This window comes from Psittacula echo (assembly GCF_963264785.1).
Source record: "Psittacula echo genome assembly, chromosome: 1".
NCBI lineage: Eukaryota > Metazoa > Chordata > Aves > Psittaciformes > Psittacidae > Psittacula > Psittacula echo.
The window spans coordinates 32,897,126-32,914,987 of NC_137735.1; the positions used below are offsets into that span (position 1 = coordinate 32,897,126).

The 17,862-nt window shown below is 41.4% G+C and overlaps 1 protein-coding gene across 3 annotated transcripts in view; it reads right to left on the minus strand.

Moving 5' to 3' along the window:
• Nucleotides 1-2,394: 2,394 nt before the first annotated feature.
• MTUS1 (microtubule associated scaffold protein 1) overlaps nucleotides 2,395-17,862 on the minus strand; it is a gene marked incomplete at its 3' end in the record, with an annotated part of 87,740 nt that continues 72,272 nt past the window's right edge. For all 3 annotated transcript variants that reach the window (XM_080638111.1, XM_080638110.1, XM_080638112.1), the window contains 7 exons: nucleotides 9,365-9,579; nucleotides 8,726-8,831; nucleotides 7,694-7,767; nucleotides 7,494-7,589; nucleotides 4,900-5,016; nucleotides 3,456-3,553; nucleotides 2,395-2,611 (listed from right to left, as the gene is read on the minus strand). In XM_080638111.1, the coding sequence (XP_080494237.1) occupies nucleotides 2,395-2,611; nucleotides 3,456-3,553; nucleotides 4,900-5,016; nucleotides 7,494-7,589; nucleotides 7,694-7,767; nucleotides 8,726-8,831; nucleotides 9,365-9,579 (923 nt within the window). The remainder of the gene's footprint in view (nucleotides 2,612-3,455; nucleotides 3,554-4,899; nucleotides 5,017-7,493; nucleotides 7,590-7,693; nucleotides 7,768-8,725; nucleotides 8,832-9,364; nucleotides 9,580-17,862) is intronic.

Consider the following 17,862-nt stretch of genomic DNA (forward strand, 5'->3'; position numbering starts at 1 on the left):
TCAAGTATTTTATTATGGCTTCATTCTGTAATGTTACCTGCATTGTCAGTCTTTTTTTTAAAACCCAGCTCAAAGTGAGTTGCTAATAATCACAAGCAAGCTCTGGGTGACCTCTGCCTACATGAAGAGTTGCAAGGGTAGAGTTAAATTTTTCTAGGGGTTAGCTGAACATTAATAATTTGTTCAGTGAAGCATCACTATTGGCGTTCTGCTATGCTGAGCAGGTACTAAGAGTTTGTAGTACTTGGAGGAACATCCCTCCTCCTTACTTAAAGATCCTGTAATTAACAGAAGCAGGAGAAAAACCCTTCAGTCAGTACAAAAAAATTTATTTAAGCATTCAGCTCAAATACATGTAATCAAATCTCTTTGACCATAGAAAATAAGAATGTTCCAAGATACACTTTAAGCCCAGTTGTAGCCCACAGAGGATCTTCATAGTTCAATTTGAAACCCCTAGAAAACATTGTAAGTACTGACACCACTAACAAGTGGCATTGTACAGTGCCTTAAAGAGGATTAAAAGAGAGCATAATGTTCCATAGAAATGGCACCCTTAGCTTGCACATTATTGAAAATTAAGTAAATTTAATGATTAAATAGTCAATCACAAGTATAAGTTTTACTTACTACATGAGCACTGTTAACAACAGTCTTGTTTATATCTTCGTGTTCCTCATTATTATCCAAGAATTTTCAAGTCTTGGACAAAATGGTTTGAACTGGCTCTCCAGCTGAGTTACCCAAACACTTCCCACCCCCTTCATTCCTGCTACTGAAAAAGAGGGAAACTCAGCAGATAAATACCATTTACCAGAGCAGTTACTAGCAGAGCTGGCTAACACCATTAACTAAGCAGTCATGTACCATTGGTCCTGGAAGTGCTGCTGTAAACCTCAAGCTACTGTAAGCTTGTAAGATGCTGTTTTGTAAGACTAATTTGAAGTTGAACCTCTGTTTAGTAGGTACAATGTAGACATCTTAAACAGGTCTGACCAAGGGTGTAGCAAGGCTACGTGATTACCTTGTTGAAGCTGAAGCTGAGCACATGACATTTCCAGAAGTACTGGTGCTCTCAGCCTCCAGTTTCAGCAGCCAGGACAATTTTTTTCCCTACTCTGCAGGATCTCTTGTATAGGATCTATTTCCAAATGAACTGGCAACACACTGATATCCTCCAGTCTAAAAGGGAAGTTACGGCAGAATTAGCAAGCTAAATCAACAGCTGTCACTTCCCCCTTCTCCTCAGGTGAACTTAGCCAACCCTGAAGGATGTTAATACAAATGCTAGTGCTTAAAAAGGCAAAGTATGTTACCAGATACATTGGAACTCACAAATTACTTCAGATTCTTCTTGAGAACTGATTTAAGAATGCACCTAATGACAATTATTGCATTTTTCTCTTTGGCTTTCAAATCTATATCTAGTTTATCCTCAGTAGATGGCCTCAGCAGTGGACATGCTGTTTTGGGGAAATATGCAATTCCTTTTCAGCAGGTACAGTGAGAGACCTAATTTTCTAAACCTGCAACTCGACTGGTAATTTTTCACCTTGAGGGCTACCATGGTTCTGACTATAGCCTTGGAGCTTGTAAGACAGAATTCACTGTATGCTGCAAAAAGTGTCTCCTTGTAAATGGCACAGTTGTGCATGGATGTTAAACTGAGAATCCATGCAAAATATGGCTGCAGTTCAGTCTGTTTTTAAAATTAATTCAGAGTTGCATACTGAGGTCAGCCAAGACACTAAGGAGTCAGTTAACAAAGCTTTTCAGGCCTTTTTCTTACTGAGCCAAAGCCAGAAAGATGAAGGAAACTAACCTAAGTACTAGTGGCAGTTTCTCCTCATTCCCAGGTGGGGGTACTCTCTGCTAAAAGCATGCATCCTGGCAACAGCATTAAGGAAGTACACATCAATGTATAGTCTTCAGCTTTTATCCTTTATTACATACACAGCAAAGAAGGCAGCATTAGACACACGCACAGTGTGTTACATTCATTCTGCACACAGCACACGCACGCACACACGCATACACACAGCCTTAAAAAAAAGTGTCTGTGATAGGAACATATAAAGGTGGTGATCTTTATCTCTAAGCCCCTGAGCTTTTCCTTATAGTTAGGTGAAAAGGCAATGAACAAGTCTTTTCTTGCTCTGTAAGTGCTTTGTGCAACAATGTCCATAGAGGTCATAAACAAGTTTTTTGGGAAGAGCAACATGAATGTCTTACTCCCATATTCTCAGTCTCTTACCGCCACTTTTGCACCAAATAGTTTCCAGTTATGTTTAGTTGCCACACTTGGCTAATATAGCTCTTGTTCCTGTGATTGAAGTGAGGATTGGTTCTGCAGATCATAAATGAAATGCAGTCCCCTCTTTCTCTCAAGAGATGTCATCTCGGTGATACTGTAGGACTAGAGAAGTTACCAGAATTCCGTGGGGACTGAAGAGGCACAGATGGAGAACTGGGAGACAGTTTTCTTGGGCTGCATAGGTCACCATTGTGCAGCTTCCACAGCAGTTCTTCATTTTCCATTGACAGGCGCTTGTTCACTTTTGATTCTTTCTCCAGGGACTCCTGTAAAACAGCCTGCTCCGTAGAAAGTTGCCTGCAAGCATAACATAAGATTTGCATGAGAACATGAAACCCAAGTTGGAGGTTACAGTACTGAACTTAACTGCTAAAGAAATGTTTGAAACTGCATTGACTCCTGGCTGGCTTACAACTACTTTACTTTCTTAGAAGAAGGATTTATCTTGTTCTCATCCTTGCTGGATTTAAACTGGTAGCTTGCAGAAAGCAGGAGAAAATCCCAGTAAGAAACATCCTTAAAGGCCAGAAAAAGCATCTGAAAAGCATGACTTGTTCTACTTGCAAGGACAGAAGCTTTTAAATGGCCATCCTGGAGCCTTCAGGTTTTGTTGCAGGCTCAGCTTTACATAGAGGCTGCATTTCTGAAGTTTCCTTCAAACTGGAAGAGTTTGCCCATCCATTTAAGCAGTAGTTGAAGTTGGATGGAGTTTGGACTCATTCATGTCAGATATTCCTATTATTGCTAAATAAAACACACGGGTCTTTTCACTGATCTAAACTGGGGACGCATCACTCAACTGATATGGTTAAAAATAAAATCAGGTTTAGCTCACAAGCCTGTAATACCTAAAGAGCCAATCCATGGTAAGATTATATTTTGAGTAGACTTTTCTTCCCCAAAATGCTGGTTTGGGGCACTGAAGAACATACCAAGCCTTTAACCTCTTACGATCTTTTCCTGCTTGTTCTCCTACATAGGAATGCACATGTGCAGAGATACAAGTGGGAAGAAAAGGGATGTCTCTTCTACAGAGGGCCACAAAATCCCAGTCACTAATTAAACAGAATTTTCTTTTTGGTCACAGAAACACCTTCTCCTGGTTCACAACAACATCTAAAAGTCCACAGATATTTTTCACCTTGAAAGCTCCATGTGTTTGTCCATCCGAGCTTTTAATTCTTCATTTTCTTGCTGAACCTTCTTTAATTTATCCATTAAGATTGTGTTGTTCTCCAGCTTAGGAAAAAAGGTCATAGTTTAAAACAAAACCCATACATGCACTCATCAAGACAGATAGTGACTGAGCTATCTCATAATCTGGAGTTTGCAGATCTTCTTACAGTAAGTGCAAAAGCCTGGAGTAATGTGAGGCAGACCTGCTATTGTGGCTTCATGTTCTGTAACAGTCAAACAGATCCTGCATACCTGATCCTTTCGTAACACTGGCATTCTGCCCCTTGTGCCAATCAGATGTCAGCAAAGAAGGGTTGGATGAGGGATCTCCTAGTTAACCAGCACATTCAGGACACCTCTGCCAGGAATAGGCAGCAGTTTTAGAAGCTGCTGCAGGCAGAAGACTGTCGAGAACCGACATGCTAATCTGACAAATTCCACAGTTCCCCTGTGGAAACAGCTCTCCTGGCTGCTCTCCTGATTCCGCTTCATTGCTGCAGGATGTTGTCTAAAGGAACTAACAGTGATTAAATGGTTGGATGGGCCAAGGGCTTTTATACTGTGACCAGAGTCTGTCAAAGATGATGAAGGTTTATTAGTGATTTACTGGGAACTGTAGACGAGGGCAACATATGATGCTGTGCAATACCAAACAACTGACATGGATGTATTGCTTCTTATCCAAAAGTCTTTCTGTACTTCCCCATTAAAATCCTGTTTAAGCAAGCATTACAGCAGCATTCAACTGCCCTGCCCAGGGTAAGGACCCTGTCCTGCCACAAACTACAGCATGCCAAATAATTACATGTTCTGCCCCCAAAATTAATTTTCATGTGGAATTATGCACAGATCAGGAGCCAAAACTTAACCAAAAGTTAAGTTAAAAAACTTAACTAAGCCAAAACCACACAGCCAAACTTAAAGAGAACAGCTAAAATGATTGTCCTAATCTAATTAACTCTAGATTGAAACACTCCATTTCATATTTGACCTCTTCTTGTTTAATGAGTATCATTTCCATGTTAATGTTTTCCTGACCGTGCAATCTATCCATACCGCTCAAGCAAACATAGTAGGTAAGGATTTTTTTTCCCCTAGAGGATGGAGGAAAAGGAAAGGACATGTGGAAGAGGCTCTCAGGTAACCCTGGACTAACCTAGCAATAGTTTTTTAAACCAGTAGTTGCCTTAAGAGATTAAAAGGTCATTTACAGCATCTGGTGATTCTTTCCCCCCTCTTCACCCTACACCTGATGCAGTTGTAATTGTACAACATGCAGTTTAAGCATGTCCCATCACTGTTTCATGTTTCCTTTTAAACAAAGGAATTAATCCTTGTGCATAAGCCTGACCAGCCCAAATTCATTATCAGAACACAACTCGGACATGGTCCCCCCAGGGAAAACTCACCAGTTTCTCCATTTTCATTAGCTTTATATCCTGCTGGTGGAGTTTCTCATTCTTGATCTCCAGCACTGCTTTCAGACTCTCCAGCTCCTGTTCCAGGTACATAATCTGCGGGTTTTTCTGAAAGATTTACACAGAGTTTGCTTGGTTCCCTGGATTTCAGAACAACCTAAGTGTGTCTCTGCTATTTAGAAAGGGCAAGAAAATAAATATGGTAACAACAGTTACTTATTCTAAGCAAAATCAAGTCAAACAGTTTAGAATAAAGAAGATCTGGTATCACTTTCCCCTCTGATTTTGTGTGTCCTTCAGTGTAGATGGACAGCTGCAGTTTTCCTTAGGTGCTGTTCAGAAACACTTCATGCACAAACATGGAAACCCTTGTGAGTCAAAGCCAGGTACTAAAGCTGTCACAGCAAAACTTGTTTTTCAGGAGTGCCCCAAGGCTCCCTTTAAGGCTAGGAGTTCCAGAATCTATTTCATCTTACTCATAACCCATCCCAAGAAGTAATTACGAGTAAATATTTGAAGAGTTTCCAGATATGGGCATGGTTCGAAAAGCACCAGAAATTGACAGCTGTGGACTTCACTGCAGCTGATTTTCCCTGGTTTGAGTCCAAATATAGAAAATTCTTGGGTTTACATTCTTCTTAAAGCCCAGCAATGCAATTGCACTTAAATATCTTGCCCTGCTGTACGTCCATGTACTGCACAATACAGGAAGCTAGGGCTTTCTTTTCTATTTTTCCTATTTTTTATTGTTGTTTTTTGGGAGGAGGAGGGGAGAGGGACATGGCAGGGTCAGATCTGGTTTCCTCAAGGACCTCTTTTCCAGAGTAAGGACCAATTCAAACACTGCAGAGTAAACAACATTCTCTACATTGCAAAGTCAGTCACTGAAGAGAACCAAAGCAATTGTCAGTCCATTTCCAGGTAGTGGAATAAAGAGAAATCAACCAGTGATTAAGTGTGTTGTGTAACTGAGTTTATCTTTAAAAACAAACAGAACTTGTTTCAGCATACTTGGGTAAGAATATTGGTGTACTGCGTTGAGTAACAGATTCACTGCTGTGTCAGAAACCCAACACTGGGAGGGCAGTGCCTGTGGTTTTGAGGGGCACAGTCCATCAAGGGCAGAGCCAGCAGCTCTCACTGGTAAACAAGGCCTCATCACCTACACATTTCATTCCCCTGCCTGTTTTTGAGGACTGTAGCATTAGCGATTCTCATTTAATTCCTACTTCCGAAGCGCAGGTGAGGGCAGGGTGTGCTGTGATGCACTGCCTTGGAGGAGGAAACAGACAACTTGAAGTTTGTTCCTCCCTTTTGTGGCTTTACATGGAATCTAGAAGCTAGCAAAAAAAAATTATCCTGAGAAGTTTAAATGCAGCTTACAGTATGTTCAAAACTCAATTTTTTCTTTCCCTTCTCTGCCCCTGTGGTCTTAAGATGGTCTTTTTAAAGTTAAACTTGAGCCACCACATTAGCTACTCATAGAATAACACAGAGCCTGATAAGACTGAAAGGCATATGTAAGATTTTAGCAAAAAAGCTGGGAAAATCCAGTGACACTAAATAAGACTGAAGAGCTGGAAATAACACCTCTGCCTTCCAAGGGCTAATGGGAATTCAGTAGTGCAGGATTTGTGTTTAGTACAGAAGAACATACTGGGTCAAATCTGTATTTTTCCATACAGAAGCATCAAGCTTATGATGTGTCTCACTGTACATTTTCAGCTATGTAAAGGCACTTGACTATTACCCCTTTAATTAATCAACACATGAGCATGCGTAGGGAATACAGTTCAAGCTCCCAAACGTAGTGTACAACAGGGTCTCTGGTATCATCTTGCCCGACTATAGCTACATACTGTGGTTGCAGATTCCTGCAGCAGCAGTTCTATCCTGCTGCTAAAATAAGTGGTTAGAGAGGAAAAATATAAATTCCAGAGAAAACTAGGGCAACTTCTACTAGAAGCATTTTAAGTGAGTTTTTATGTGTGGAATTTCTCTTGGTGGGATACGCAATAGTACTGGTATTCCAGTTATTTCCAGGTAACTAGAAAGAGAAGCACATTTGTGTCTAACTCTCCCAGTGCACGAGAAACATCTCTCAGAGCACACTGCTGACCCAGGAGCATCACAGAACACAGCAGCCTTGGAAGGAAAAGCAGGACAAAATTAAAGTTTACCAGAAGAATAAATCAGCAGTGAACCAACGTTTGAATAAATGCATTAAAGACTTAAGTACAGGGGGTGAGTTTTGTCACAGTGATATAAGCCCACATGGGTCATAGCGCTGTTAGAACATTTATCGACTGTCCAGACTACAGCTATGGTTCTTTGTGCATGTAGGTCTTCAATTTAACTTGGGCTATAACTTATACCACTGACCAACAGCTTCACAGATTTATAATGGTGAAGTTCATACCCAACATTGCAGTGCTGGAGAAAAACTTTTGGCAGGCGAGCCATCTACATAAAATGAAGTATGGGTGCCCCATCAGTCTTGACTGCAAAACCCTTCATATGCATTAAATAAACCCAGGCTTGCAAGATCTGCTTGTCTGCATTACTTTTTGAAGATCAAGACTTACAAGATTGGCTTTTTCTTTGGCTACTTGTTTTTGCTCTTCTAATTTCAACTTCTCACTCAAAGAGTCATTTTCACATTTTAATTCATCGATTTTTTTCTGCAATGAAAAGACAGGGTATAGTAAGGGCAAGAACTCAGTGCACATCTCCAGACTGCCTCTTCAGTTTCAGACTGTTGCAATGACCCCAACCCTTAACAAACCTCTAGCGATTCCTGCTTCTCCGTAAAGGAATCTTCAAGCGACTTCCTTTCAGATTCATGAGCACTCTTGAGCTCTGCAACAAATTCATTTTTGCAGATTTTTAATACCATGTAAGACATGAAGATTCTTGTTGAAAAGCCAGCCAATACACATACGCACAGATGCAATCAGTGACAGCACGAAAAGAACATTTATCATCCACTCATCCAAAGCATGTACAAAGTATCGGATTTATTGCTGCTTCCCATTTGTTGATTGCCCCTTGCATATCTATTTCATTAGCTGACTGTGTCAATTTCAAAAGCATTCAGGTGCATGCATTGAGCAGGAGCCACATCTGACAAAAGCTGAGTTTCTGAAGGGAAACAGCGAAAGCTGAAACTATCTTCCTGCAAGCTTCTAGAAGCACATTTCCTTTCCCATTTTGGAGGTGCCATACAGAGGAGTTTGCTCTTTGACTGCAATGGAAGCATCATCAGATTTGATGATGTAGAAGTATCACTGGAAACTTGGCTATCAGGTGAGTTGGAGGGAGGATGGAAAGCATCAATTAGATGCAGTACCATTTAACACTGAGCACACTCACCAAACCCTCCCTGATAAACCACCTTTGTCCCTGTAGACTGTAAATAGTGTGTAGTATTTCTCAACATTCCCAAGTCAGTCTGGAAAGCACACAATACTACTTATCCTCAGTTTCAGTTCCAAGGTGCTCCTTATAGAACTTGGGGGGTGGGAGCAATTACTCATTAACATGAGATCTTGAGAGCAGACTGCGATTCAGACACTTTTTACTGAAAGAAAAGGTCATCTCCACTCTTAAACCATTTTCCAAGTTCCATTCATCTACAGGTCACGATTATTTATGTATGTAAAATGAGACTGATTTCCAAATGAAGGAATTCAGCCAAGGTTTTTAAAGATAGCTGACTGCCAAGAATAATGAAGTGGACATACAGATGGAAAAGCCTGAATATTTCTGCTTGTGACTAGCAGTACTACAGCAATTATATTTGACACAAAATACTTGCCTGAAAAAGAGGATTCATACTCCTTTTTCAGCTCCTCTACTTTTTCTGAGTGGCTCTTTTCAAGTTCCAGCTTAAAGTTTTCATGTGTGATGTTTAAATTGTCCACCTGCAACATGACAACATGATTATTTCCCCTTACATGTGTCAACCCTCATTTAAAGTATTGTTCCTTAAGACTTTATGCAGTACATAGAGTACATTTTAAATCGTCTAGGAAGCACTTAACAGATGATCACAGGAGAAGCTAAGTCACATACAACACTCAGTAGATGAGAACAATACCTTACAGTTAACCACTACCAACAGGTTGATGTATGCATCTGTCTCACACATGGAGTTGTTGCAAAGCAAGATCCAGGCCAGGTGTGTTTCTGTAAATCTTAAAACTCAAGCTGCCTCAAATACCCAGTGGAGGTCTGTAAGCCACTGAAGCTTGCAGGACACAAGGAATCTCCACCATGTTTAAACACAAGCTTAAGATCTGGACAGCCTAGTGCAGTAATAAGGGCATAATTGCAACAAAGTGGAGTTTCACATTAGATGAAAATAACTCTATTATTGGCAAACCCAGCATTCTGTGAAGGCTCCTGTGTAGCAAAGCAATTGCTAGAGAACACTTCTACTTCGAAGGTTACAAACCTGCTCCTGCAGTTGCGCTTTGTACTTCTCAGCTTCTTCAATGCATATGCTTTGGAGTTTCTCACATTCTGCGGTGTAAAACTGTTTAAGCCTCTCCTCCAGCTCAGCCAAATCATTGTGATGTTGCTCATTTAACTTCTGCAAAAACCCTTCATAAGCAACTTGCAGTTCATTCCTGTCTCTCTCCAATTTCTCACAAGCTGCAAAAGTGGTTACTAAAGATGTCAAAACAGAAAAAAGTAATCGGGTCAAGTTCAATGCTAATTTCACCACCTTTGTTACAAGTATTAAGGATACAAACTGCACAGCAACATGGTTATACATAGACAAACATAATTTATCCATGAAATGAGCGCCTCCTCCAAGGACACATGGAAAGATCTCTGCAAAAATACTGAATTCAGTGTTTCTTATGCTGAGAATTAATTGAATCTAGTTAAGCCAGGAACTTGTACAGAAAGCACAAGTGTGATGGTTTGTCATGACAAAAAGGAATGAATGTCTCATGAGACACTGGAGTGCTGCAATAAAAAAATTAATTAGATCTGCTACTTCACCTAATTTGATCCCATTTCAGAAGCGTATTTATCAGAGTACTTCACTTTTTGATATATAAACCACTTAGCTAGATTTGAAAGTCTTAATGTCCTGAAGACCATCCACTCAACATGTTACGCTCAGACACGTGGCACAGAAGCAATTTTAGCCTGACTTGGGCTGCCCAGTACAGAACTGCCAATCTGAAACGTGCTAATGTGTGCCCAAGATATTTAAATACATGAGATACAGAACAGTTTCAGGCAGAAAGAGAAAGAAATGCCATGTAGTTCTTTTTACATTTATATCAACACAGGCCAGCTAAGACAACTGCCTTGGTTTGTCTCCCCAGATCTGCAGCTGATTACAAGACAAAACAGAAGTTACTAACTTGCACTTTTGAGTTTGAAATTTAGCATTCCTGACTCCAGCCAGACAAGCCCAAATAGGAAGAGCCTTTTCCTACTGTTAATATGATTGGAGCAAGTGCCTCATACAGTTCCAGCTGCACCCAAAGCCTGGAAGCAAGGTGGAACAGGACCTCCAACAGAAGCGTAAGGTCACTGAGCTTATGCAAAACTGCTTCTATACGAACTGTAGTGCTTGGGTTGAAAATAAATTAGTCAGATGAGAGTCTACTTAAGAGGAAAATCAACTAAAATGCTAACTTGACCTTTGCTCAAACAGGGGACAAGTCACCTGGCACACTGCCTGAACAGTCCAAATACAAACTCTGTGTAAAAGCATGGGAAGATTCAAGGATTTTTGTACAGGCAGTACAGTGAGTTCTCATCACAGCTGTGTCTGAGCCTTAACATATGTAAATCAGTGTCTTCAAGGACCGATTCCCAAAGCAGTACGGGGCTAGGCTCTAGGGAAAGCAGCCTGCCCCTGCAGAGTGCCTTAAGTTACACATGGGTGGGATTGCTTCTTTGCTACAGCTCATTAAGTGCAAGTAACTTGATGAATGATACTGGCACTCTCTTTTAAGGAAATTGTAAAGAAGTCTTGGCCCTCCTGCCATCACCTGGAAGCTGCAGTTGACCTACAGAGTGTAAGAGTGTGAGCTGGACTGCCTGGGAATCAATCTCTGTGTGTGTCTACCCGAATTCGTTTTAACAGCAGGCCTAGCTCTGCACTAGGTCTGTGTGAGAGAGCTGCTGATCAGGACAGATCTAAGCCAAGCTGCTCATCCCATGACTGGCAATGATGCAACTAAGGGCTCAAATGTACCACAACATTCTGTATGAGCCAAGCAGATTCCACAGTTTCCTATATTTCCTATACCACCACCAAGGAAGGGTTTTATTGCCTGTCTTTACTCCTTCCACAAATCTCTAAAAAAAATAGCATTCACACTTCTATCACATTGCATTGGCTTAAAGTTATTGAACATACTACTACTCTACATTGTCAGGTTTTGGGGAAGAGAAAACGATACAGGTAGGGGACACTATTTTACAATGCAAGGAACCAGGCAGCAAGCCAAATGGGTATTACACAGCCAACCACATGCAGAATGCATCTGATCCTCTCAAGTCAAGTAAGAGTATAGCTGAGATGCAGGCAACTCCTATGCCTCGTTTGTGATAACTGTAGCAAAATGCTTCAAATGATCAACTTTAAAACAACAAAGGAAGAAGCAAGCATCCAATTCTTTCTTTGTAAAGCCAGAGCCATTCCTTTGCCTCCATTTAGCCAAAAGAATGTGCTGCCTATCACCTTATCTTCAAACATCAGCACATAGAACTTCAGATGATGCAAAACACTTAATGAAAAAGCAAATAGCAAACCACACCTTTGTCAAAGAAAACAGACACATCAGCTCTCCTTGGGCCAGTTTGCAGTTTTGCATTTAGGAGAACACTAATGTTACAAAGGCAAACAAAAACTTCAAACTGGCATTGGCAGTTGAAGGCTGTGTTATCTGGAGGGTAATGCCTGGTCTCCGCAGAGCTGGTGGCTCCAATGCTTCCTTGCACATCACAAGCCTGACCTAACTCCCTGCCATCCACACAAGGAGCAGAACCTCTACACAACCAGTGAGCCCCTGGTGTTATAGTAGTGTGAGAAACTGCACGTGTGAAGCTTCGGCAAAAGCACCCACTGAGGAACTGTCAATTTGAAGTCATGAGGAGTCCTGTAAACCAATGTCTGCCCAGTACTTGAGATTCAGGTGTCCGCAGCAAATACTTTGCAGAGCCTCATGATTTTCCGGACTGAATCATGTATTTTATGACTGTACATTGACTTAAGAGAGGGACAAAACATGAAAAAAACCATTCCTTAGTCTGGCAATTCATCCACTGTAAGGAGATGCTGCAAAACTCCTACTAACCAACCCTGATGGCTACTCAAGAGTTTTCTCATTGAACTGGTGCTTGATCTTGAACAAAAATCTGTAACGGGAACATATGCTTTTCCAGCAGAACACACAAAATCTCTATTTCAACTTCTCATCCACTTCAGAAACACCTGAAGGGCACACTTCAAAGCTTTTGTACACAACTACTGTGCTTCCTTTCCTTTATTAAAGTGCTTCTCTCTGCAATTCCACATCTACATTATACCATGTATTAGAACAGACCACAGAACTTAAGCAAAAAAACCCCAACAGCACTTGAGACAAAAATCAAGCCATAAAAGATGAAGAGATGTGCCATCATTTATCCATTAAGTTGCTCAATCTCATCTGTAACCCTAAGCAGTTCTAAGCTTTAAAGATGGAGCACATGGAATGGAGTACTTGGCAGCCAGAAGCAAGATTTACTTCGTTAGTCAAATAGCAAAGCCATTAATATTTGTCCCCACTTGGTTGCCCCAGCCTCTCCTTCCAATCAGACAACACTGTCTCTCCCTATATTATTACAACAGGGAGCAATATTAATTTGTAATTTTAAGCTTCCTAACACCTGATTATTATAAATGAAGAGCCTGCATCTTTCGGGCTGAACCACGGCCTCTGGCAATCACAGGAAGTTTCTGAGATTTGGCAATAACGTATCTTCAGAAATGCTGGTTTTGATGTGAAAAATGAACATTCATCTGTAGTAGCTGACAGTGGCCACCTGCATCTTGAGCACTTCATTGCAAAGTTCTGTATGTGCCAAGCCATAAAACCAAACGCCTGTGAAAGGGAAGTGTGGAGAACCAGGCACGTGGCAACTCCCTGCAATTGTGCAAATGGCAGCAGATCCAAACGGCATGAACAGCAGCACCAGCTCAAGGAGAGGACTGCAAGAGTTGCCTTGGTATTCCCAAGAAACCTATTTCATATTTTCACTAGACGTAGGCAGGAGACAAGACCTCACAATTGTGCAGTATCTCTTTCTCATAACATTTAGGGTTTTCTCTTATTTTAACTATAAAACGCTCATCATCTAATTCAGTCCTTATGGCTAAACTGCTTACATAAAAACATTTTTCAGCTCGAAGTCCATAAAGGTCATTATAACCATAGCTCTAAGAAAATAAACCATAATGGATCTTTTTTCTTGAATCCTGAATTAAATTGTTTTGAAACAACAGCTATCTTCATAAAATAGTCTAGGTCACTCGCTGCTCTAGTTATGATTTATGAAATGCCATTAGACTGTCTGAGATTTTGAAATAGAGGTCACTAGAACAGTAAACTAGCAGCATTTTAACAGATGTGGGGGATGTGAAAAGGGCTAATTACCAGAAAACATCGAGCATTTAGCATGGTGTTACTTTATTGCTCTTTGTTATTTCACACTGCAAGATCTATTGTGTATGTTCCACTGATCACTAAGTCTACTACAGACACAAAGGCTCATTTCCCTCTCCATATTTTTTTCTTTTGTTATCTAGCTATTAATTGATGGGTTTGGCAGATTCTCAATATCGGAAATTCTTCTACCAAAAGAGGCTTTCAAGTTTGTGACCAAGTTTCTCTTGGTGTTACTTCCATAATATAAGATACTCCAGGATGTTAAGCCACATATCATGGTTTTGTTCTTGGGCAAGTTGAAAAGAGGCAGGTAGACCAAAAAAGCATGCTGTAAGCTACACTGAAGTGGGTATGGTTGAATGCACGTGTGAAATGTTCACATACCCACCAGGAAGTAAGCTCCTATCCTCTAATGCTGCAAACACTACAGTGCCAGAAGGCAGGCAAGTGTACGACCTGTGGCAAGTTAGGCTGTGCCTCAAATGATTGATAGAAACGTCCACCTACTATTAGGTGTTCCTAGGGATCGCCAAAACCTGAAAACCAAATCACACTCACTCTATCTGTCCATAAAACACAACAGTCTTCTTTAACCCAATCTCCAAAACATTCTAAAGGTCATTTATTAATAAAAAAATGGCATGAAGGTATTTTGAAGAAAATATTGCTTACGAATGGCAACAGCAAATGGAGGGGAGGGAAAGGGGTCAGGCATTGGGTTGGTCTGCACTGGGTACACACAAATCTCTCCAGCCCACTGGAAAATGCTCACAAGTGGCAATTTTCAGCAGGCCAAGGCAGGCATGGGCTGAGCCAGCTTTGCACCTGCAGTTCCATAGCAGCACTGAGCTGGATCACGTCCAGTGTGGTTGCAAAGAGGCTCCCAAACAATTTGGGGCACAATTAGTTTAGAGGAGTCGTTCTGTACCTCCCCAGAAACACGCAGCTCTTGCAATTTCTACTTACGCCATTAAATAAGTAACCAGAAATGATTTACACACTAGCTTGCATCTTAATTACAAAGGTAACAAACATCTGTACCTACTCCAGGCTCTCAGAACTAAGGTGTTTACATTCAAACCACAAAGTACAGTCTCTGTAGCTGGAGATGTTAAGGAAACTCAAATTCAGAACCCGCCTGCTAATGAATTCGAACTCCTTTGGAAAAGTCCATCCCCAAACCATTACCATTGCTAATCCTTACACATGTTTCCAGCTGCTGGGAGCAGAAAGCAGTGCCTGATAACCATCCACCCCCGACTCTGCACAGCCACACAGTCACTGCAAAAGGCAGATTCTGGGTTTGTAATGTCTATTTAAATCATTATACAAAAGGTATTTTGGTAGAAAGGGTCATTGCTGTCAACCGAGCAAAACAGACAACCTGACAGCAAGCTGCTTCGGTTTTGCAAGGTGCATCAAGGAGCTTCAGAAACTGAGGAGTCCAAACCATGCCGGGTACAACCTGCATGACTGCATGATCCTCTTACTCAGCAAGACACAGGACACACTCTACACTGGGCTGGGCGCACCTGGTTCCTTGATTTAGACTACCTGTTCCCAAGCTGCAAATCAGCAGACATTGACAACACAGCAGCCAAGGCTCCATGGAACATGTGTGAGTGTCCACACAGCCAAAATAAGATTCTAAATGTACTCTCTGAGCCAATCTATGCCTAGATAATACTGCAAATCAAAATTCACAGTACTTCCATCAAAATATCCCATGGAAACCTTAAATCCAGCTATATCCATTTAACAGTGGCAAGAGAAAGCTGATTTGCAGGTGTGTATTTAAACAGATTATTTTTAGCTAAAGCTATCATTACAAGAATGCTTTTCTCACACCTTGTCAACGAATGGGGTCTGGCTGGATTTGTTTTGGTTTCTAACTTGAAAACCCCCAAAACAAGTATTTTTAAAGGCAGACAGAATTGAAGACCTGTGTGGTGTTTATTTTCTGATTAAATCCCCTTTACAAGCTGAGGGGAGAAGTACAGACAAGCTAGACATGTGACGTGGTAAAGACAAAGGAGCTGCATGAAGATAAATGCTTTGCTGAAACCATGGTCTGGAAAGCTCACAAAGGGAAGTGAGCCCGAGGCTGCCATTCTGATGCTCCTGCGGAGCTTATCCAGTAAAATGTGCTCTGTGAGGGGAACGGCTGATGACCTTGTCCAGCAGCACAACAGCCAGCATCCCTGGTTGACAGCTCTGTGCACTTGGGCATCACACATCCATCAAGCTCTGTTACATTAGAAGGGGTTTTTTTCCTAGTTATCTACCTACTGAATGGCATATTCTTGCGTCAGGAGTCCCACATAAGAGTTCTGCAGGCTGTTAATCAAAGCTGGAAGGTAACAAGTTTGCAGGAAGCTCATTTAAGAGTGAGGCGACCTTAGAAAGAACTAAGCTTTCAAAACAAACAAAAAAACCAAACCCTATCTTGGTCTGCCCATCTATGCTGAATTTTCCCTTTCCTGGTGAATACTAAACATAGTATCTAGGTTGGTAAAGGAAAAAAATCATACTGAAGATGCACATGGAAGGATAAAGAGCTTCTTGCTATATAGCAACCCTTGTGAAGTCATTTTCATTATAAGGTAAACAAATGGGTTTACCCAGAAAGTCATGTGTATATACATAAAAAAATAAATCTAGTTTATGTTTATGACACAAGTTTGTAGGAATGCAAGAAGCCCGTTTCCACACTAAGACTGTAGCTCTGTCATCACTTCAGGGTGGAAGAAGTGCTGGCTGCAGATGATGGGGGACACAACCCTCCACCCTGCTGCTTCCCTCCTTCCCCTGCTCCAACAGCAGTGCTCCTCTAGCCCCACTCTGTGCCAGGCCAAGGCAGCTTTAGCAAAACAGCACTTCAAGCCACCAGTTCTCAGCTGGCTCAGGTCCTCAGGCAGCTCACCGCACAGCTGGGCACACAGCTGCCCAGGCAGCAGTGCTGGCACAGGGCAGGACAGAGCGATGAAAAAGCAGAGGCTTTTTTTTTTTGAAGGCTCTTTCAAAGCCACCCCTACCAAAACCTGCCTGAAACTACAGCAGAGCAGTAAGCCAGGTGTTTCATCAGTAGGAAGGTTAGAAGCTGCAGCTTCTGGCAGATGCCAGACTGCACCAACCTCTAGAAAAACCTCAGCCTTTTACTTTTAGTACTATGCTTCCAAGAAAGAAAATGCTACACATTTCTCCAGTATCTTTGGTACTAATCTACCTACTCAGGCTGTAAGGCTTTCTCTGCTTGTCATACTCCCTATTCACACATTTGCAATTTCATGCAGCACCAAATAAAGCTCCCCAAAAGCTGCATTTTAACATAACCCTCTAAATTGGATGACAGTAATAGTGACAAGTGGAGAAGCTGTACTCACTGCTTCAGACGTGGGGAAGGGAAGACCTCTCCCTCCTCACCACACTTCCAACTTTGAGTAGTTGCCAGGGAATGCCTGCCTTAATCAGGGCTAAAAAATAAATCTGAGCATAAAATACACCACCTGCATGTAACAAGACCTACACCCATGTTCAAGTTCGGCTGACACAATACTCAGCTTCCAAAGCATGTGAAAATAAACGTTTCCAACTTTTCAATAACAAGCGATGCATCTGAAACTGCTCCACGTGTATTACTTCTGCTTTCAAGGCTTTCTTTTCTTTTTCTCTTTTTTAAAGGGGCTTCACCACAACAGAAGTGTGCTTTTGGAATATGCCACCTTCACTTCCAAGTGCTATCATTTTCAACCCAATGACTTTTTGCACTCCAGAAGATGATTCTGCTTTGAGGTCAAACAAGTTACATGAAGTTACTATTAAACACAGTTAAATCAAGCTTCAAAGTTGGCACAACCAGTCCCTGTGCATAATAGCTTAATTTCACATTATAGCTGTCCACCAGGATGAGTTCAAAGATTGAATCTCATTAGCCTGATAGCACTTTGTTCTCTTAATTTTACACTCATTCACCTACAAGCCATTAAGGCAAAATGTAGATTTTGCACAGTGTATTTTACAGGTTTATGGATCTTTGCCAACAGTTCTCTAGAAGACAGCACGCAAATAAATTAGGGATTAACAGAAGTGTATATACTGTCAGCCATCCTCCCATTCTTAAGGAAGTGAGAGCTTTGGTCATCAGAAGCATGTTTTTCAAGGAGGCCCCACTAGGCGCAGTCAGATCAGTGCCAGGAATCCGGTGAACCTGGGGTCACACTGTCGGGCCCCAGAGAAATGCATCTGAGAAGAATTCAGGCAGGGAATTAAA